The following is a 23443-nucleotide window of genomic DNA, read 5'->3' as shown; positions in this document are numbered from 1 at the left end:
GTGTTTTCCTACACTACAAAGTGAGGAAGTATATTTATTATGCGCCTTTCACAGGCAGAGCAATCACAAAGGGCTGTACAGAAAACCAATAAAACAACGAATAAACTAGAAGACTAAAAATAAGATAAAATCACAATGAAAAACAAACACTCAACAGCAGGCATGTTTTAAAAAGAAAGTTTTTAACTTATTCCTAAAAGAGTCCACAGAGATGAATATACCATACCAATCTCATCAAGGAATCCTGCACATCAACTTGTACATTACAAGTTTGTGCACAAATTTTATGTCACACCATATAGACATATATAGGTTTATCATGAAACTGACAGATGATCCCCACTGTACAAAAACATTGTTGGCACATATCTTCATATTTTCTGGGTGTGTCACCCTGTGTATGGCCTTTGGTCCAAAGTACATTGTGGCTTTGAAAGTATTTTAGGATTTCCCATTCCTATGCATTTCCCCCTGCTTCTATTAAATGATGATCCCTTTCTTAGTGGCAATACCAGATTGTCTCAGAGGAAAATTATTTTTTCAGGACCAACACCCGCTAAGAAGACTATAATACATCCATGGTTTTACCCAGACATTCCATCAGCAAAAGAATGGATAAATCACTTTAGGGACACTGCTATTTTAGTAAGGCCATTGGCTGTCCTGCACAAAGCGCGAATATCTACTGTGCAGGCCTGGGACGCTCTTATTGGTTCTCTGGCTGACATAACATTGCTTGCCCGTACATAAGGGGTTTTCTACCTGTGTTGTCTCTGAAGATTGGCTCATTTTCTATCCTCTACCTCTCCTCTTTTGGTTTACCTGTGTAATACGTACGTGTAGGAGTGTGTATTTATATTTATTTATGTGGTTCTGTGTGTAAGTATATGCAGTTAATATTTTTTTTATCTTTAGTGGTAAGGCATTGGGACTGTTTTTGTAAGATGATGTTCAAATTGTTCAATAAAAAAAAAAAGTCCACATAGTCAACTAAACCTAGCAGTAGAGGTAGGCTCAATCGCCCTTTGATTTTAATCTGGTGTGCAGAACAACAGAATCTGAGCTTCCCAAACAAAGGGAACAAGCAAAGCTCTATATATAATCGGTTCAGATAGAGTGCACAATAGGTACAGAAAACACAGATCCAAGTGCCAGTCCCAGATAAAGAAAGAATAACATTGCCACTCCAGTGGCTTCAGCCTGCTCCCGGGGTACCACCTTCGGTCCGTAGATCATTGGCAGCGAGCCCAGGTATCCGTTAGAGAGACCCAACAGGCAGTTGAAGATCACAGGGTACACATCACTGGAGAAGAGCACCGTATGAAGGTGGTCCCGTGGCTGGTAGTTACAGAACATGAAAAGTGGGACCAGCACGGTGCGACACAGCACCAGAGCAGGCAGGACGCGACTGGTGGGGCCAGGAATCTGCACCCAGGCCGTAGCCTGTCTGCCACAGAAGTCCGCCGCGTTATACAGGAGGAAACTGGTGAGGGGTACAAAGTAAGTTGTTGTTAAGGGGCTGCCGCTGTCCATGTTCACAGACTGGATCCCCGACGAGACAGCTGGGAACAATAGGATTGAGACTAAGAAGACGTAAAACACACAAATGAAGAGCATCCAGGGCTTATTAATGATACGCTGCAGCAGAGAGACTCCAGCTGCAGCACCGCGGTCCTCACTGACCGTCCCGGTGCTGACGCAGCTCGACGCCAGCATGTGGTGTCTAACAGGAAGACAAGAAATATGAGCTGTTGGTTCATTTATTGTCTCTTCAGCAGTTTAACATATGCTTTAAACACATGAAAGTAAAAAAAAAGTAACGTTAATTAACATAATCAGTCGTGTGTGAGGAGAATCACTATTAATTTAGCTTTTCTTACCTTGAATATGCAAACTTAGGCAAAAGCAAATAGCAGATGATGCAGAGCAGGATGAAGAAGTCAGCTATCAGGAAGTAGGCCAGAGCGTTGGTGGTTACGTCCGGAGCCACACTTAGGGTCACTATTGATGCTAGTGCAGTCAGGGTGCCCCCCATGGCCTGACCTAACAATAAAAAAACAAAACAATCAAGCTTATGTACCATGGGGCTTGGTACCATATACCTTGGAGAAAAAAAACACTGTAACGAAACGAGTTAATGATGGAAAACAACTATTTCCTAAGATGAGTTTACTAATGACCTGCGATAGATCGGCGATCTGTCCAGAGTGTACAGATAGGTGAGCTTTAGGAATGGAACATAGAAACAAATCAAGCTTTTCTGACTGTTCTTAAAGAACATGGGATATAAAGGAAAAACTGACAGATCTGGAAGACAGATCATGGACAAACAGTATCCACATTTTTTGGAATCCCACAAGGTGCCGAGGGAGACTTGGTCCCCCACTACATGGGAGAACTCCTGTGGACAAAATTGGATCTACCAGAGGAGACTTGTCTTATGATTCAATGGGCCCACAGAGCAACAGCACTGAGACCTGTCCCCGGATCTACATCAAGCTCAATATTTATGAACTTTTTGCAGTTTGACACGAAAGAAGCAATCCCTAGGAAAGCGTGACACAAATGGATCCAAGCAGAAGGCAGACCAGTTTTCTATGACCATGACTATCCTAGCGAGGTAGTTAAAAATGCAAAGAATACAGTAGCCTTTAAAAGTCACATAAGAAAAACAGCATTCAATTTCAGACACCCTCACAGAGATCTGAATCCATTGGGAAGACGGCCCCAAAACATACAACAATCCACAGGAAGCAATGAGGGAGATGCTGAGAAAGGTGACGACACCATCAAAGGAGCAAGAGGGTAATATAGAAAAAAGAATCAAGGAGGTGTTGTGATAGGGGCAGAAACAGGGGACAAGATAAAAAGGCAAGATAAATAGAGGAAGGCTGCTATTATTATTATTATTATTATTATTATTATTAATATTAATAATTATTATTATTATCATTATGGTTACTGGGCTGCACAGTGGAGCAGTGGGGGGCACTGTTGCCTCCAGCGTGTCCTGGGTCTTCCTCTGGGTCTCCTCCCGGTGGGACGTGCCCGGAACACCTCACCAGGGAGGCGTCCAGGAGGCATCCTGACCAGATGCCCGAGCCACCTGAACTGGCTCCTCTCGACGTGGAGGAGCAGCGGCTCTACTCTGAGTCCTCCCCGGATGACTGAGCTCCTCACCCTATCTCTAAGGGAGAGCCCAGACACACTACGGAGAAAACTCATTTCAGCCGCTTGTATCCGGGATCTCGTTCTTTCGGTCACGACCCAAAGCTCGTGACCATAGATGAGGGTAGGAACGTAGATCGACCGGTAAATCGAGAGCTTCGCCTTTTGGCTCAGCTCTCTCTTCACCACAACGGATCGGTACAGCGCCCGCTTCACAGCAGACGCAGCACCAATCCGCCTGTCGATCTCCTGCTCCATCTTCCCCTCATTCGTGAACAAGACCCCAAGATACTTGAACTCCTCCACTAGGGGCAGGACATCCTCCCCAACCCGGAGGAGGCACTTAAACATTTTCTGGCTCAAGACCATGGTCTCGGATTTGGAGGCACTGATTTCCATCCCGGCCGCTTCGCACTCGGCTGCGAACCGCTCCAGTGAGAGCTGTAGATCACGCCCTGATGAAGCCAATAGGACCCTGTCATCTGTAAAGAGCAGAGACGCAATCCTAAGGCCACCAAAACGGATCCCCTCAACACCTTGGCTGCGCCTAGAAATTCTGTCCATAAAAGTTATGAACAGAATCGGTGACAAAGGGCAACCTTGGCGGAGTCCAACTCTCACCGGAAACGAGTTCGACTTACTGCCGGCAATGCGGACCAGACTCTGACACCGGTCGTACAGAGACCTGACAGCCCTTATTAAAGGGTCCGGTACTCCATACTCCCAGAGTTACTCCCACAGGACCCCCTGAGGTACACGGTAGAATGTCTTCTCCAGATCCACAAAGCACATGTAGACTGGTTGGGCAAACTCTCATGCCCCGTCCAGGATCCTGCTAAGGGTATAGAGCTGGTCCAGTGTTCCACTTACCTGACTCCGCCAGATAGATTTGCTCCGCATATCCATCTGGAAACCTTCCGTTGAAGTAACTTTGGGAAGGGGCGAAAATACTGGTTAGCTGATTGGCCTATGTTGGTGATAGACGGGCCAAATGAACCAATCAGATTCGTCGTCACTCTGTTACGAGCGACGACGAAAACAACCACAAGCCAAGCTACTCTTGCTGCTGCAGGTAAAGGCTCGTTAGCTCAGCAAAGAAATACTCTGTAATTCCGATAAAACTTGCTCGATAGCCGCGCTAACGCTAGTTTCATCGGCTGAAGCCGCCATGTTCTTTAGACTGAACTGACGCGCTTCCCGTTGCGTCACACCTCAACCCGCCTCAAAGCCAACGCTGATTGGACGTTCGTTTGGTGAACGGCTCCAAATTTTCTTCAACGGAGGGTATCCAGACTGATCTGCGAGTGAAACCTTGAAACCTCGCGAGATCAGGATGGTCTCACGAGGCTAGTGTTCCACGGCCAGGACGAAAACCACACTGCTCTTCCTGAATCCGAGATTCGACTATTCGACGGACCCTCCTTTCCAGAACCCCGGAATAGACCTTACCAGGGAGGCTTAAGAGTGTGATTCCTCTGTAGTTGGCCCACACCCTCCGGTCCCCCAATAAGTATTACTTTGAAATGCAAGGAATCAGGAAAAAAACAAAACAAAATAGAGCTATTTGATAAACAAAAATAAAAAAATAGAAAAGTACAAATAAAAGTTTTCTTTTCTCCTGTATCAGATACAAGAACAAGCTATTAACATATATACTAAACAGCAACCAAACTAATGACAGAGAAAAGGATGTCAGGATAAACAATACTAAAGGTGCAGAGCATAAACTACAAGGTAGTCGAACCCCTGAGGATCTTGACATTGTTAGTTGCACTGCAGAAGCTCTTGAGCACTGGCGTTAGAGACGCCTGCTGTGGACAGCATAAGCAATCTAACCTGATAAAAAAGCTTGAGAGATCCTCATTGGAAAATAGCCACTGATCCCGAACATGCTGCCACTGAAGACGTTGGAGGCTCCGCTGATGACAACAACACAGGCGAGTGTGCCGCCGAAGAACTCCCTCCTGTGTTCTGAGACGTCCACCTTCACCAGCACCGTGGTCAGCACGAACACAATCAGCATCACAGCAAGAGACGAGAGGATTCGGAACTTTGGAGACCACCTGTGAACGATTGCACAGAGGAAACGTTGCAACTCAGACGAAACAAAGGGAGCTCACCTAGTCCATATAGAATCTCAGAGGAGTCTAGTAAAAGTATTCATGCTTATTGAACTTTTTCACATTTGTCATATGGATGGGAATTTTACGTAACAGACCAATGCAAGATTTTGCATGATTATGAAACTGAAGAAAAACTGATACAAGGTTTTCAACATTGTTGAAAAATAATATTCGGAAAGCTTCGCCATGTATTCATTCCCCCTGTTTGCAGCAAACAGCTGCAAAAACAGCTGTGACTGCTTTGGGGTATGTCTGTAACTTTAAACATCTAGAAACTGACATTCTCCTTTCCATAACGCCTCAAACTCAGTCAGACTGGATAGAGAGCATCTGTAGTTTTTATAGTCCTAACACAGACTCCAAATTGGACTTAGATCTGGTCTTTGACTAGGTCATTCCAACCCATGATTGTGCTTTGACCTAAACCACTCAATTGTAGCTTTGACTGCAGGTTTAGGTTTGTTGTACTGATGGAAGGGTAATCTCCATTCCACTCCCATCTCAGGTCTACAGCTATCTCTTACCCCTCTTAAGTATGGTATTCAGCCCCCCCCCCCCCCTTCCCTCATTACTATCTTTAACTCTGACCTGCTTACTTGTTAATCATGGTGATGGTGTGTTCAATTGTATCCAATTGTATTTTCATCTGACAGGAGCACCTTCTACCACATTTAGGACCACATGTCCCTAACATTTGTTGTGGCAAACTTTAAACTTGACTCAAAAACAGTTTCCTTTAGTCACCCTGTAATAAAAGCCAGGATTCTAATCTGCAGGTGTATCCGCTGTCCTGCTGATAGACACCCCCCCCCCCCCCCCCCCCCCCCCACCATCACCACCATGCATTGTGTGTTGATCATTGTGTCCTGTGTGCTCAGATGTGTTCAACTAAATGTGTGTGTAGTTTTTCTAACCTGTTAACCAGCAAGTAGTTGAGTCCCAGGCACAGTACTGATGGTACAGTTGAGGCAATGGAAAGGTAACTTTCAAAGTAGTCCTTTGAAAAAGAGAGAAAAAACCCCCATTATTCTTTGGGGATTGGGGACACCCAACCATCTCTCTCATCATAATGTATACATTTCCTTTCACATTTAAATGGGGATTTCTATTAAATCTGAAAAGAGACTTTGTTGTAATGTTCTGTTCTGGTTCATGATGTTGTTGTTGTTTTGGTTAAGTTACTTTCCTGCCTTTAGGGTTTATTTCTGTTTCTAGTATTGTATTGGATTCAGGTTTAGCCTTTACTGTCTTAGTTATTTGGTCTTTATTAGATTTGATTAAAGCTTGTTTCTGTTCAAGTCTTAGCCTTGTTTTCTATTTTGGGTTTTCTCATTATGGCTATTTTTACTCTGTAGTTGGTCATCTTAGTTTCTGTCCCATCAGCCTCTCTGACACTTCCCCTTCCTTGATCACTCTCACCTGTTCCTAGTTAATTAGAAGTCACTTGGTTTCACCTGTCCATCTGTCTATTTAAACCCTCCTCAGTTTTCTGTTTGTTGCTGGAACTCCTCACACACATCTTTGGTAAGAGCCCTTCAGCTTTTGTATTTATTCTGAGTACCTGACCAGTTTCTCTGTTTTTTGAGTCTGTCCCAGTTTTTGTTGTCACCTGGATGTTTGCTCTGTGCACCTTTTTGGATTGTTTTTGTCTGCCTTCTTGACCCATCATCTCCTTAATAAATCCCATCAAGTATTATTTTTTGTGTCTGGCTGAATACCGGGTTCATCTCCTCACAATTCATTACATTTGTCCAATCATCTGTCACCTGATCTTCATACTACCATGTCAGAAGCAGGGGCATCTGTAGAAATGCACAACTTTCCAGACACGAAAACGAACATATGGAACACATTTAGCTTCTTCACCCTGCTACTCACACTGAGATCGGACCGCCCGCTGTGGTCGCTGCTGTTGCTAAGCTTGTAGTCCCAGTAGTGCTTCGCCGTTGTGAAGAAGTTCCAGGGCAGCAGGGAGCCGATGCCCATCAGGAAGAAGATGAGGTACACCAGATTGTATGAGTCCTCTGGACTGCAGAGTTCAGCCAGAGGCACTGAGGGAGCTTTGGGAAGAAGTGGTGAGGTGTTGTCACCATCCTCATCCTCGGTCAGACTTTGGTCGTCGTACGAAGGTGGAAGATAGGAGGAGTTGATCCTGGGTTGCACAGACCCTGTGCGGACCATTTTTACAGGCGGGGTCCGGGGCACTCGGAGGGTGAAGATAAGGAAGGGATGGAAAGGCTGTGGCAGAAAAGAGGATAGATGTAGAAAGTGTTGCTTAAGTGGACAATGAGAAATACAAGTCATTCAGAGGATGTTACTGTAATAAAAATGGGGTTTCAATCTGAGCTGCATGGCTGAAAATGCCTTTAAATCTTATTCAACTATTTTCCTTTTCTTGTAAAAGTATTCACACCCTAAAAGCATCCCTACTTGATGATAGACCAAATGGAAGGATAATCACACTAGGATTTCTGCTTTTTATTTTTGTTTTTACAAATAAAAATCCAAAAAGTGTGGCATGCATCTATATTTAGCTCATCTGACTCTGAGACCTCTAAATTAAATCAAATGAAAGACTTTCCATTTATGTGAGTAAACAGTAATTTAATCCCTGTCCACAGAGGTTCGTTAGGGAACCTAAGAGAAAACAAACAGCATCATGAAGGCTGAGCAACAAGGCACACAAGAATGGGATAAAGTTGTAGAGAAGTTCAAAGCAGTTCAAGAAAATAAAAAAAAGTAGAAAAAAGTATAAACCTAAGACTTTGTTGGCCACATACACCGTCACACCTCACAACGGGGCAGTAATAAGTAAAGCAGCTAGGTTAATGGTTAATTTATTTGAGTGGTACACGATTGCTGTGTTTCACTGACAACTGGAGCAATGGCCAATGGATTACAGACTGAAAACGAGGACCTGAACAAAATAATTGAACTGCTACAGAGCCTAGTTGAGAGGCTGCAGCTGCTTTGGTCTGGAGTGCTTTGCAGGCTGGGACAACAGAATCCAGTTCTGTTACAGACAAGTTTGTATTTTTGTGTGCTAGTTAAGCTATGTTAACATACTGTGTATTTTAATGTAGAAATCAGTACACGCATTGATTCAATGTAAAAAAAAAATATAACCACAGAAGATCAGTGTATCCATAAAAATCCATAAAAATATAATATTTCAATTTATTTTGTGGCAGTCGAGGGCCGGGGACCTTGGCATTCTGATCCTTGGCTGAAGAAGCTGGCTCTTGGGATGTAGAAATAGCCTGAGCTAGTGTGCCAGGTGGAGAAGTTCCGACTAGAGATAGTCGGAATTACCTCTATGCATGGCTCTCGCTCTGGAACCAGTCTCTTTGAGTGGGGCTGGACATACTTCCATTTTAGGAGTGGAGTTTCGAGAGGCGCCGAGCAGGAGTTGACATACTTGTTGCCCCTCATCTTGGTGCAAGTATGTTTGGGTTTACCCCGGTGAATGAGATGGTAGCCTCCCTCCGCATATGTGTGGGGGAGCGGGTTCTGACTGTATGTGCTTATGCGCCAAACAGCAGTTCGGATAACCCACCCTTTTTGGAGTCATTGGAGGGGGTACTGGAGAGTGCCCGTCCTAGGGACTCCCTCGTTCTTCTGGGGGACTTCAACGCTCACGTGGGCAATGACAGTGAGACCTGGAGGGGCATGGTTGGGAGGAATGGTCCACCTGATCTGAACTCGAGCTCATCATGGATTGTCCATGACAAACACCATGTTCAAGTATAAGGGTGTCCATATGTGCTCTTGGCACCAGGACACCCTAGGTTGCAGTTCAATGATCGACTTTGTTGTTGTTTCATCTGACCTGCGGCCGCATGTCTTGGACACTCGGGTGAAGAGAGGGGCGGAGCTCTCCACCGACCACTACCTGGTGGTGAGCTGGCTCCGGTGGTGGGGGAGGAAGCCGGTCAGACCTGGCAGGCCCAAATGTACTGTGAGGGTTTGCCGGGAACATCTGGCAGAGTCCCCCGTTAGACGGAGCTTTAACTTCCACCTCTAGGAGAACTTTAAACACGTCCTGAGGGAGGCGGGGGACATTGAGTCTGAATGGACCATGTTCCACGCCTCTATTGTTGAGGCGGTTAGTCTGAGCTGTGGCTGCAAGGTTGTCGGGGCATGTCGCGACGGAAACCCTCGAACACGCTGGTGGACACCATCGGCGAGGGAAGCCGTCAAGCTCAAGCAGGAGTCCTATCAGGCTTTATTGGCCTGTGGGACTCCGGAAGCAGCTGATGTGTACCGACGGTCAAAGCGGCAGGCAGCTCGACTGGTTGCTGAGGCAAAAACTCGGGCATGGGAAGAGTTCGGAGAGGCCATGGAGAAAGAGTTCCATACAGCTTCGAAGCGTTTCTGGTCCACTATCAGGCGTCTCAGGAGGGGGAAGCAGTGCAGTACCAACACTGTTTACAGTGGGGGTGGTGTGCTGCTGACCTCGACTTGGGATATCGTGTATCGGTAGGCACAATACTTTGAAGACCTTCTTAATCCCACCAACACGTCTTCCATTGAGGAAGCAGAGCCTGGGGACTCCGGGTCGGGTTTTCCCATCTCTGGTGCTGAGGTTGCCCAGGTGGTTGAAAAGCTCCTCGGTTGCAAGGCCCCGGGGGTGGATGAGATTTGCCCAGAGTACCTTAAGGCTCTGGATATTGTGGGGCTGTGTTGGTTAACGCGGCTCTGCAGCATTGCGTGGACATTGGGGGCAGTTCCCCTGGATTGGCAGGCTGGGGTGGTGGTCCCCCTATTTAAGAAGGGGGACCGGAGGGTGTGTGCCAACTACAGAGGAATCACACTCTTAAGCCTCCCTGGTATGGTCTATTCCAGGGTTCTGGAAAGGAGGGTCCGTCGAATAGTCGAAACTTGGATTCAGGAAGAGCAGTATGGTTTTCGTCCTGGCCATGGAAGACTGGACCAGCTCTATACCCTTAGCAGGATCCTGGACAGGGCATGGGAGTTTGCCCAACCAGTGTACATGTGCTTTGTGGATCTGGAGAAGGCATTCTACCATGTACCTCAGGGGGTCCTGTGGGAGTAACTCCGGGAGTATGGAGTACCGGGACCTTTAATAAGGGCTGTCAGGTCTCTATATGACCGGTGTCAGAGTGTGGTCCACATTGCCGGCAGTAAGTCGGACTCGTTTCCAGTGAGAGGTAGACTCCGCCAAGGTTGTCCTTTGTCACAGATTCTGTTCATAACTTTTATGGACAGAATTTCTAGGCGCAGCCAAGGTGTTGAGGGGATCCGTTTTGGTGGCCTTAGGATTGCGTCTCTGCTATTCACGGATGACGTGGTCCTATTGGCTTCATCAGGGCGTGATCTACAGCTCTCACTAGAGCGGTTCACAGCCGAGTGTGAAGCGGCCGGGATGAGGATCAGTGCCTCCAAAACCGAGACCATGGTCTTGAACCACCGAAAAAGGGTATAGTGCCTCCTCCGGGTTGGGGAGGATGTGCTGTCCCTAGTGGACAGTTCAAGTGGACAGTTCAAGTATCTTGGGGTCTTGTTCACGAATGAGGGGAGGATGGAGCGGGAGATCCACCGGCGGATTGGTGCGGCGTCTGCTGTGAAGCGGGCGCTGTACAGATCCGTTGTGGTGAAGAGAGAGCTGAGCCAAAAGGCGAAGCTCTCGATTTACCGGTCGATCTACGTTCCTACCCTCATCTATGGTCACGAGCTTTGGGTCGTGACCGAAAGAACGAGATCCTGGATACAAGTGGCCGAAATTAGTTTTCTCTGTAGTTTGTCTGGGCTCTCCCTTAGAGATAGGGTGAAGAGCTCAGTCATCCGGGGAGGACTCAGAGTAAAGCCGCTGCTCCTCCACGTCGAGAGGAGCCAGTTCAGGTGGTTAGGATGCCTCCTGGACGCCTCCCTGGTGAGGTGTTCCGGGCATGTCCCACAGGGAGGAGACCCAAAGGGAGACCCAGGACACGCTGGAGGGACTATGTCTCTCGGCTGACCTGGGAACGCCTTGGGATTCCCCCGGAGGTGCTGGCTCAAGTGGCCGGGGAGAGGGACGTCTGGGCCTCCCTACTGAAGCTGCTACCCCCGCGACCTGACCCCGAATAAGCGGAAGACGATGGATGGATGGATATTTATTTTGTGTAATGCTTTTACAGTTGAGTTACTTTAGGACGCCACAAACACTTCTCTGATTTAATACTGGGAGGAATAAGCTGCTAAATACAGAAGTACTGTCAAAATCCAATTCATCATGAATGCCTTTCATACAGGGCACAGTGCAGTGCTGTGCGGAGAGCTATGAGAGGATTATTTGGCCTATTTGGCAAAATGAAATTTATAAAGGGAAGCTAACAGCCCAGTGTGCTGAACACACAGTCTGCTTTGTGGTAGATGGTGGTTGCAGAATCAGCTTTTTTTCCTTCAAAACACAAAAAACTAACAAACAAAAAAACAGGGAAGCATCAATAGGAAGAAGAAGGGAGCAAAATCTTGTTCCTGGAACAAAATCTGTTAGAGGCCATGCGTGCACAACTCTTAAAACCCAAATCCATCCAAAAAAACAACAAAAGAAGAACATCAAAATTAAATAAGTGTAATTTAAAAAATGTGTTAAGTAATAAATTAAAGAATTCTCTTTGGATGAATCAGTTTAATCAAATGTCAACGTCCTTTCATAAATAGGCCTAGTAATATTAATAAAATTACATTTGGGAAAATGTTCCAGTTCATCAAAGTCTGCTGCAAACGGAAGAAGATATAAAAATACAACAGGAAGAAAAAAATGTATTGGGGCACAAATTATTTAACAGTCTTGGTCCACAATGGTCAACAATGGTCAACAATGAAAGCTGCCACTGGTTTCTGCCTGGGGCAATGGCGGTGTTTTCCCAACGGCTATGCCCCCCTCTTGATTCTCATATTCACCCAGCAAGAAACGAGGTGGAGGTTTACTCTAATAAGCATCAGCAGGGTCCTCTGAGGAGCAGAGAAAATAGGGACTTTCACCTCATGTACAGGCAGACCTAAAAAGCTCTGGCTATCATGGAAAGCTATAGGAACCCTTTCTGGGAGCTTCTAGCTGGATTTGCATCAAGATGTGAAAATTATATGGTGATTGCTTTGGTGAAAATCAAAGCATTTATTCCTGAAGTAGCTAAAAACATAAAAAGGCAATTTAGATCAACACATTACTTTTCATTCTTGCAATTCTCTGCTGACAGAAAAAGGCTTTGCACAATAAACTTAGAAAATATAACACATTTACACAGTAAGTTCAAAAGGGAGCCTCCCTCTTTGCTACCACATTTTCTGTGTCGATTCATTTGGAATTGCAGTAATAAGAAGAAATTAACCATAGTTTGATCACAAATGCAAAGAACTATCAAAGATTAATTAATTCCTTTATTTTTTCTGGACAATATGTGTGTTATGTAATATTATATAAACTAATTAAACAAAGATAGTTTTATTCCTAATAAAACACAGATACTGTTTTATGCATACCGTATAAGCAACTGAAATGTTAATACTGATAACAAGACAAAAGGTGAGGGTCCAAGGAAGGCCCAGGATGACGTTATATATCCCACTCTGGTAAAGAGGTTTTCTGTGGTTTGTTTCAACTTAGTTTGAGCCTTTTGTTTGATATTTGTAGAATCATTAAAAGCAGTTAGCTAGCAGTCAGTAGTATACATTTCACAATTTTTACCGTTATATCTTGGGATAGTTAAATCCTTTATATCTATAATACTTTTTTTGCTGCGTCAAATTTCATTGAACCTTGGACCTCACTTTGCCCCCCTCCGCTCCTAATTATCTGGCGCCACCACTGAGGTGCAATCCGACATGCACACAGCTGATGGAGATGCACCTGTTTACAGCCATTGATGCTCCCTGTGGTGATGCGTTTGCTCCCAAACAAGCGTGTCTGATCAGAGCAAACAGGACAGGTTATCCCTGACAAAAACTGATTCACAAATCCAAAACGTATTCATTTGCTTCTTCATTTGTGAGGGAGCACCTTTGGGACCTGTGGAATCGCTTATAGGCCTATTATAAGCTCTGATTACTGGAAGCAGGTCGTATAGCAGCTGTTACACAGAGAAGTGTTCTTTCTAAAAATCTAAAACAGTCAGATACTGATCTCAGGTTATCTTTGGTTGCAAGACGCTAAAAACGGCCGTCCTAGAACCCTTCTCACTGTGGTACACAAGACGGCAGATCTAGTGCCACGACCAAAGATTTCTCCATGATTTTCCTTCTTTTGCCTGAGATGACCGAAAACCGCACAGTGTGTACACCGGGTGTAATTTAATCAAAACTGCGAATATTTCTGCAGCAGGCAGACGAGTCTTGAATGATGTTCCTGCAGGGTCAAATCGCTGCAGACTGTGATATATGGCTGTAAAGTATGTGTCATAAAAAAACAAAAACAACAATAAAAAAGCTTTTTAACTGAAGTGTGATGAAAACAGGTCCTCACTTAATCTATCTTTAGGCAAAAGTAAAAGTTGATTTTGCAAAATAAAAGTGTGACCAAAAAAGAATATTCACATAACAGTAGATTGAATCACAATATCTCTTTGAATAAAAATATCACGAAACGTACCTCATCCGTGAAGACTCTGAGGCTTTCTGTTTCCCTGAAGGTGTTTCCCAGGAACCAAAACTTAATTTGACAGCAAACCCACCTCTCTGGTCAGGTGACTTTATTGTGTTCCTGTTGCTGATGGTTTTCGAGCTGGGCTTTTTCAGAAGCTGCAATACCAACTAATCCCACAAATTATTCTGAATATCAGACAGACTAAACCGAAAATTAAGAAAAATGGGTCCCTATTCAGTCGTAAGTGCACCTCCCAGTAGTTTGGCTGACTGCCTATTGATCCTCGATGGACACGCATGCTTAAGATTCCCATAGAAGCATCATGGAACCTGCTGACTATTGCTGCCATCCACTTTCGTCCTCACCATGCATACCAAATATGCATACGTATACTTATTTTTATTGGGTTTTGTATTAGTTTCAGTTCTCTGCGTCGCTTTCTTGATGGCAAATTAAACCAAATGTTTCCAGGCCCCAACCACTCTGTAGATTTACTTCTTGTTTCTACCCTGAACTCACTGCCAACAGATGAGCCAACTCATTAAGATATTGGCTCTTCATCACTCTTACAAGTATATGTGACCCTTTAAACGCCTTATTTCGCAAGAGCCCAAAACATTCAAAGGGTATAGACTGGTTTATTTACTATACAAGGCAGATGGAAGACCTAGAGGAAAAGAGCTTGAATCTTAAAATACTTCAGTCCGGTTCCGGTTGGCAATGGAGTAGACGTGTGGTGGTAATGGTGACATGAAGCATTGTGAGGCATTGAACCACTTGAGCCAACTCTTTATCCTTTTCAATGCTTTCCTTACTCAATCCTGACTAATCTTTGATACTTCCTGATCCACAATAGTCACTTCTTCTGCTCTTTCATTTTCCTCATTCATCAACTCCTCAAAGTGTCCGTTCCATCTTGTTGCACCTGTCAGCACATTTCCATCTCATTCCTTAATCACCCTAACCTACCGAACATCTCTCCTATCTCTGACTCTCTGCCTCACAAACCTGTATAAATCCTTCTTTCCCTCCTTACTGACCAACCTATCATACAAGTAAGTCACTGTCGACCCTTTGTTCGCCCATCTCTCAATACTCTCCTCAATTCTTACGATGTCCCACTACTTCTTAGCAGATCTGTTTCTCTGAACACTCTCATGTACTTCTTTGTTCCACCACAAAACCTCTTTGTCAATTTTCCTTGCAGAGGAAATACCAAGTTCTCTCCTACCTGTCTTCCTGATAGCATTAACTGTCCAGACATCTGGATCCACATCCTGGCCACCCAGAGTCTGTCTCAACTCCTCCCTGAAATAATTTAGTTTCATCATATATACAAGATGTAATCCACCTGTGTGCTCCTTCTTCTGCTCTAGAAAGTCACCTTGTGTTTCTTTCTCCTCTGGAAGCCACGTCTCTGTGAAAAGTCTATCACCATCTGACCTGCACCCCACCTGTCAGGCATAACCACACACAATATTAAACTTCAACTTTTAAACTTCAACTTCTAGTGTCAGACTCATCACCCGAGCTTGAAACTTGCTCCTCGGCTTCTAGTTTTGCTACTTTTGCACATGGTCTCCTGAAGACACAAAATGTCCACATTTCTCCTGACCACATCACATTTTTTACGAAAATTTGGTAGATCTTGTGAGTGTCGTTGATCCAGCACCTGGTCGAGTTGTTATGTGTGTGATCACCAGTCTTTCAGTCTGGACACAAAAATCAGTTGGTCAGTCTTTTAAAAATCTGTGACATGTGTATTTTGTCTGGAGCTTAATACAGGGCAACTGTGGCGCTGGAGCAAGAAGTTCATCCTGTAACTCCTTGCTCCAGCCCATCCTGGGTTGCTGGTTAGAACTCCAGCTCTGACCATCTCAGTCGCTGTGTTCTTGGGCAAGGCCCTTCACCCGCTGATGGAAACAATTGTTTGGAAACCCCGCTTCTGTCAGTCTGCCCCAGAGCAGTTATAGCTTCAATATAGCTTACCACTGTCAGCGTGTGCATGTACTGAAGAGGGCTTTGGGGACCTCTGACTTCATAAAGCACTGTACACGTACAGGGCATTTACCAAAAAACACATTATTTCATTCACAATTTCACTTTTTAAAAATTCACAAAATGTCTACTTTGTGGGGGAGTAAAGTGAGGCAACACCAGTGCTAGTTAAGGTCTCCTTGTTTAATCAGTTCCAACAATTAATAGCTTATAACCAGAGAAAATGTGGCAAGAACATACTTCTAAAAGCATTAACGTCCTGTAGTTGTCAGGTTTGTGGTCTTACCACAAACCTGACAACTACAGGACGTGCCATTTGAGGCGAGAGCTCGGGAGGTACATAATGAGCAGGAGAGGATTTATTAAATAAATGATCAAGGCTTACAGGCAGACAGGGAAACAGGAACCAGGGAAAGATGAAGACACGACCTGGCAACTAAAAGTGGTTGAACTGACAATGTATATAGGAGGGGAAACAAGGGAGGGGGTAGTAGCAGGTGGAACTAATCACACAGGTGAGAAGAGTAAGATCTAATTAACAGAAGGAAATGATGGCAGAGAACTGGCAGGAGTAGAGGAAGAACTGAGTCTAACAGGGGAGGATGAGAATGGCCAGTTCTGAGGGGAAAAACGACCTAAACTAAGGATGAGAAGAACCAACAGAACTACTGAAATAAAGAACAAAAGCTAACTAAAACAGGAACTAAATCTAACAACAATAAGAATGCATCATAAATGTAAATAACGAACAGAAACTAAACTAAAGAAAGTTAAGCATAAAATAAAGCTCTAACAGAACTACTAAAATAATAAAGAACATAAGCTAACTAGACAAGAACTGAATCTAACAAATACCATAATATATTATAAATACTGAACAGAAAACTAAACAGATGAGAATGGGAATACAGGGATGTACAATCAAAATAACCTGACTACAGGATCCCCAGGGAGCTACCATTAAGAATCAAACCCCAAGAAATAATAAATCTTAATAGTTTCTCTTCATCTTCCAGCTCTCATCAGCTCCAGTCTGTCGACATTCTTCCTTCAGTTCTGGTTGACGGTGGGTGTAACCATCATACACATGGTCATGTGAAAACCTGACAAACTACCTTTTTGTGTGAACAAACAAAGCTCAGAGTGCATTTTTGGGAAATTAAACTCACACAGTCACGGTGACTGAGAGGAAAAATGGAGCAGAATCCGCTGGACAGAGAAATATTCTCCTGTTCGATCTGTCTGGATCTCCTGAGAGATCCGGTGAGTACTCCCTGTTGACACAGCTACTGCGGGGACTGTGTTAAAGCACACTGGGATAAAGAGGATCAGAAAAGAATCCACAGCTTCCCTCAGTGCAGGAAAACTTTTATGCCGTGGCCTGTCCTGGAGAAAAGCACCATGTTGGCAGCTTTAGCGGAGCAGCTGAAGAAGCTGCTCCTGCTGGACCAGAAGATGTGGGCTGTGATGTCTGCACTGGAAGAAAACTGAAAGCCTTCAAGTCTGTTTAGTCTGTCTGGCCTCTTACTGTGAGAAGCTCATCCAGCCTCATTATGATGTGGCTTCTTTGAAGAAACGCAAGCTGGTGGAGCCCTCCAAGAACCAGGAGAACGTCTGCTCTCATCATGGCAAGGTGAGGAATATTTTCTGCCCTATGAAGGAGAGGCATCTTTGCTCTACGGATGAAGATAAAGGCCACGACACAGGCTCAGCGGCAGCAGCAGAAAAGGAGCTCTGATGTGAAGCAGCAGATCAGGTCCCAGCAGGAGGCTGAAGTGGGTCGAGTCAAAGAGCTCTGAAAGCAGCTGGAGCAGGAGATCACTGAGCTGAACCAGCTCTCAGACACAGTGGATCACAGCCAGTTTCTCCACAACTGCTCCTCACTGTCAGCACTCAGTGAGCCTAAACACGTATCCAGCATCGATATCCTTCCCCCTTACTTCAAAGATGTGACAACAGATGTGTCAGAGCTCATGGCATCCTGAAAGACACATGGACAAACATCTCACTGATCCTCCCTGAGGTGTTAGAACCGGTCTTACCCCAGTCACCCAGACAGGTTTGCTTATTACAATCAGGTCCTGAGCAGAGAGAGTCTGACTGGACGTTGTTACTGGGAGGTGGAGAGGAGAGGAACACATATTTATTATTTTTTTTAAATCACTGCTGCACCTTATACTGTAATTTAAATTTACTGTAATTTACAAGCTGTATTCTTGCACAAATGCCCTTTGCACAATCAATTCTGTACATACAAATGAAGCTGAAGCGCAAGTTCAATTGAAGAAACTCATCGCCTGCCTCCATTCAGAGTCCGATCCGCCTCTGATGTGAGCCAATCAGCCATGAACCGCACCTCCATGAAGCCAATCAGCATCCCGCGCTCATCTTAAAAGCAACTTCAAATCCACGTCTCAGCCTGCTAACCAGCAAGCGCAAACGGATTGCATGTTGGATTTCGAATCAGATGTCCGATTCAACCCACCCCCAACCCCTTCTCCACCATCGTAGCTGAGTTCATCTAGCTTCCATGACGTTCCTCCATCCTCAACCCATCAGAGTGTTTTCTCCCTTCAGTCTTCATCACTCCCTATCGCCTGTTATTGGTCCGGCAGAAGACCACCATGTTGGGCCCGGTTCTGCCAGAGGTTTCTTCCCAAAGGGGAGTTTTTCCTCTCCACAGTCGCTTCAAGCTTGCTCATCATGGACAGTTCATGCAAACCTGTGTTTATCAAGTTGGACATCTATCTTAAACAGATCATCATATGGACTGAACAAACTTCTTCTATCTCCACTCCACCACCAGTTTCAGACCTGGGGGGAACATCCCTGTTCTCATACATCTACTTATGCATATTAAAGTATAATTCAGCATTAATGTTCCTGCCGAGGTCTGAGCGCCAAAGACTTAAAATATTGTGTCAATAAAATCCTTCTAATTGCCATTTCTTTCTCTGTGAGTTTTTCAGATTGAAATATTTTAAAAAAATACTCACCTGTACACTGTGACTTGTCCTGCATTGTTTACATTTCAGTTGTTTACTTCAAATCACTGCTGCACCTTATACTGTAATTTAATTTTGCTGCAATTTACAAGCTGTATGCAACGAAATTTCGTTCTGTACGCACTCTGTGCATACAAAATGACAAATAAAGTTGTCTAAGTCTAAGTCTAAGTTATGTAGCAGCTGCATACAAGAACATCAGCAGAGCAAGACACATAGATCAATGTGTGTTTGGATATAATGACACATCTTGGGGATTAAGCATTGGCCGAAAAGGTTGTACATTTGCTCAGAACAACATCTGGACCCGCATCTCAGGTCTTGACTCCTTTGAGTAGGAGTGTACCTGGATCACAGAGCAGGTGTTCTGTCCTTCTACAGCGTCTCTGAAACCATGACTCAGCCGCTACATGCTGGCCTCTTGGTCGGTGCTGGGGGTTCTGCTGAGTTCTGTAAACCCAAGTAGACAGAACCCACTGAAGGTTCAGGGAGTTTGATTCAGATTTTTTTTTTAAATCTACAGCAGATTTTTTTCTTGATCATTGATGTTTAAACTGCGCAGAAATCAATAGTAAGAGATTGTCAGCATATGTTTTCTTCATATTTGACGTTCTGGTTCTGATGGGCTCGTTCATTTCTCAACATTGTTTTCCAGATCTATTCTCAGTGGATGTCACGTAACCATGATGAAACAAACGATCAGCTGACCCATTTGTAACATACGTTAGCATTCATCAGGTGCTTTGCATTGACCATTATGGTGGAATCTGGGTGTGCAGCGGGCAGAGCCTGAGGCGGAACCTGGTAAGCAAACTTTCAGGTACAGCTGTAAAAGGAAATGGAAATGCTGGTGAGCCAGGGTTCCCAAAACAGAGCGCGGCATTTATTTATTTATTTTTTATCTTGGCAAAATAGCAGCAGCCTGCAAACGTGGAAGCCAGTAAGAGAAGCGGACCATAAATAGAACAGAATACATCATTTACCTATCCTGATAACTGCAAAACTGACTTCACACGTGGAGCCAAATACAAGAGTATCAACAAATGTTGGATGTCTGCTGACCCCACACATCCTGAGCACAAACGGTTCAAACTTTTACCTTTAGGTCGGTGCTACAAAGTGATATTTGCTAAAACCAGCCTCCACAGAGATGATTTCTTCCCCCAGGCTGTCTCCGATAAACACAATGAACACCTCACAGCTTGAGTAACCGGCTACACTGCTGTGAAACAAAATAAGTATTTCACAGCCTCCCTTTTTTTCCTTTACATAGAAATGCAAAACAAACAAGACCTCTGTACTTTCTCAGCATTTTATGTCATAAACCCACATGTGGTTGAGCGATGTTGTGTAATATTGTGAAATGAAACAAAAAAGATGCCTTCAGCTCCTCTTGGTATGTCATTGTAGCACCTTTTGCTGCAATTACAGCTCCAAGTATCTTATAAATAAGTCTCTATGAGCCCACTACATCTAAAGACTCCACATCTATTAGCTGAATGCTCCACTCCTGTCGGCAAAATAGCTCAGGCTCCATTAGATTGGTTAAAAAGGACCTGTAAGCATCAGCTTTTAAGTTTTGCCACAGTTTCTCATTTGCATTCAGTTCCGTAGTTAGTATTAGCCATTCTAACCCATTTTAGCTATAGCCCCTTTTCCATTGCAAGCCCCAGGCTTTGCCTTGCCAGAGTCTGGGGGGACTGGCTGTGTTGTCAGCGCAGATTGTTGAGAAAAGAAATGTCAAGTGACCAACGGCAGGAGATCAATGCAAGGAATTTGCCTTGATCGCATTCTGTAATGTTCTGGTCTCTTTATTAGTTTTGCTTTCAACTCAGTTTTAATCAGTCTTAGGTTTTACTCTCCGGTTCCTGTCAGCTCCCTTAATCACTTCCACCTGGTTTTGGTTAATTAGTCCCTCCCTAATTACTTGTCCGCCCGCCTATTTAAACCTCCCTCAGTTTTCTGTTTGCTGCCGGGACTTCATTCATATTCCACTTTCCTGTCTGCCAGCCCTTTGGTAAGAGCTCTCCAGCATTCTGTGTTTAGCCTGACTACCTGATCTCATTTAGTTATCTGTTTTTTGAGTCTGCCTGTTCCCTGTCAACGTTTTTGGTTTTTTGCTTGGATGATTGCTCTTCACTCAGCTCTGGACTATTTTTCTGTTAAACTGTCTGATCCACCTTCATCATCCACTTAATAAATTATGTTGATCGTTATTTTTTTGTGTCTGGCTGAATACCGGGTTCATCTCCTCCTAAATCATTACACATTCAGTGTGAACATACTATAAAGGCTCGATAAAAGTCCTCCTCACTACTCCTAATATTTTTCTCACTGAGCTCTCTGAAGGCCTAAGATGCTTTGTGAATAACTTTTATCTAACTGAGGTAAGATTCTAAGAAAAATGTAATGAAATTTGTCCTAAACTGATGTCACTAAGAGCTACTTTTAGTCTCAGCATTCTTTGTGATTAGGGGCACAGGTTGGACATCGAGCGTGGATGTCCAACCTGCAGTGGATCTCTGCAGCTCCTCCAGAGTTACTGTTGACCTCTTAGCAGCTTCTCTGATTCCTGCCCCCTTGTGAGGCCTGTCAGTCTATGTGGCCGACAAAGTCTTGTTAGGTTTATACTTGTTTTATGCTTTTTCGTGTTCTCTCAAACTAATTAAACTTTTCTCTAACCTTATCCCGTCCGTGTCTGCCTTGTTCTTTAGTCTTTATGATGCTGTTTGTTTTCCCTTTATGGCGTGACATTTTTTTTTTCGTTAAAATTTAGCATTTTGGCACCCCACAGTTATCATTACTACCTCACTATCAACGTTTATCACTTTTATTAGATCAGCATGCGTGTGGAGATCTCTCTAATAAGTGACTCAAGGACCTGCCTCCTCCATAAAAACAAAACATGTTTCCTACATCTTGTGCTTTTAAGCCATGTAACAGTTTGACTCATCAATCCTACTTCAAACAGAAGCCCCTAATTTCATCAAACCTCTGAGTGTTTCTGCAGCAGGCAGACAAGTGTTTAATGACGCTCCCCCCCAGAATAAAACAGTTTTTTAACTTAACTGACAGTAGGTTCTCGCTATTTTTAGGCAAGCTGATTTTGCAACATAGGAGTGTGACCAAGAATTAATATTCACATGAAGCTAACTTAGTCACACAGTAGACTGAACCACAACGTCTCTTTAAATAAAACTAATATACTACAGGTTGCTATTCTTGATATTCTGGTGCACAGTATTTAAATAACTTTAATGTGAAAAGTAGAAAATGTTTTGATTTTTAAAAAAAAAAAAAAAAAAAAAAAAATATATTAAAAAAAATCTCAAACCGTTCCTCATCCCCAAAGGCTCCAAAACCTTCTTTTTTTTTTTTTTTTTTTTAAAATGTCTCCCAACAACTAAAACGTAATATTACAACAAACCGGTCTCTCCGGTCAGCTGACTTTATCCCGCTCCCGATGACTTTAGAGCTGGATTTTCTGCAGCTGCAATAACAAACCCAAAAATTATTCGGAATGTACAGAATCTCAAATCTGCTTTCAGCGACTGGCCGATTGTCTATGTGAAGAACAAAGTATTTAATAAGAATATTTAATTATTCGCTTAATTTGTTTTAGGTGTGTATGTGTGTAAAAAAGAAAAAAAGAGGCTAAATTAAAGCTGTACAACAGGAGAAATAATTATCAGATGGGGAAACATACTTTGAAATTATTAAACAGACAATGCTGCATATTAAGATGTGTTCAAGTTAAAAATGAAAACCAGCAGTCGATTCAAAGCAATGTTTTAAAAAAGAACTGTGCAATTTGCATGAATGTACAAATGCTCCTTGAGAAGCTAAAACAACAACCATTAAATCTGGAGGAAGGTTGTAAACCTGAGAACATCATCCCAGGGATGGGAGCTTCATGTTGTGTAGGTATCTTGCTGCAGGAGGCGCACTTTCCAAAATTAGACACTTCATGAGAAAAAATGGTTTGTCCAAGTGGACAATGATTATGCTACAGCAGTAGTTACAAAGTTCAGTTACTTTTGGACAAAATCCACCAACCACAGCAAAGCACTGATCTCAGTACTATAGAAAGCTTGTGACCAGAGTGCAGGAGGTGTGGGAGAGCATGGAGGCCTACTAAGCTGACTGGAGGCCAAAACACACTGGATGCTTCCGACTGCTCACGCTTCGATCTAATTTCTTTAAAAACACACAGGCCCTGACTAGAGGTTCCCTCTATGATCAACTGGTGATATCGAGTATTTACATGAGAGTTTATACGTGAAATCCCAACTAAATAAACACAAGCCGGCACAGCAGAATATCTGATCACAGAAAATAACTGTTTCACTTGACAAACAATGTCTGTTTTAGTTTTTTTACTCTTTTTCTGGGTTTTTAAAATGGAACTAGTGGCTTGTTTTTCATACAGTAGACTGACAGGAAAGGGGGTTTAAGAGAGGGGGAAAGACATGTGGCAAAGGATCTCAGGCTGGAATCAAACCCAGGTCAGCCACATCGAGGACTAAGGTCATGCATTCTGTTCCTGTTACCAGTAGAAGATTTTA

General features: G+C 43.8%; 1 protein-coding gene across 1 annotated transcript; it reads right to left on the bottom strand.

Annotated features, from left to right (window-relative positions):
• Nucleotides 1–319: 319 nt before the first annotated feature.
• On the bottom strand, nt 320–7472 carry LOC118557051 (equilibrative nucleoside transporter 3-like). The gene is made up of 5 exons (XM_036125949.1): nt 7170–7472; nt 6206–6288; nt 5005–5231; nt 1881–2043; nt 320–1723 (listed from the first exon to the last, which is right to left on the bottom strand). The coding sequence occupies exons 1-5, from the start codon at nt 7470–7472 to the stop codon at nt 1108–1110; spliced, it is 1392 nt and encodes a 463-aa protein (XP_035981842.1). The 3' UTR covers nt 320–1107.
• Between the last annotated feature and the right edge of the window lie 15971 nt (nt 7473–23443).

The sequence above is a fragment of the Fundulus heteroclitus genome, chromosome 22, assembly GCF_011125445.2.
Source record: "Fundulus heteroclitus isolate FHET01 chromosome 22, MU-UCD_Fhet_4.1, whole genome shotgun sequence".
NCBI classification, from domain to species: Eukaryota; Metazoa; Chordata; class Actinopteri; order Cyprinodontiformes; family Fundulidae; genus Fundulus; species Fundulus heteroclitus.
The sequence above is the reverse complement of the archived record's forward strand: the minus strand, read 5'-3'. Positions and strand labels throughout refer to the sequence as shown.

Excerpts from the sequence above, each read along its gene's own strand:
- LOC118557051 (XM_036125949.1), bottom strand. The coding sequence starts at position 7,472 with ATGGTCCGCACAGGGTCTGTGCAACCCAGGATCAACTCCTCCTATCTT. Across the intron at positions 6,289-7,169 it reads GCGGGCGGTCCGATCTCAGT|GACTACTTTGAAAGTTACCT; the intron begins GTGAGTAGCAGG and ends TCTTTTTCAAAG. Across the intron at positions 1,724-1,880 it reads CCTAAGTTTGCATATTCAAG|ACACCACATGCTGGCGTCGA; the intron begins GTAAGAAAAGCT and ends TCTTCCTGTTAG.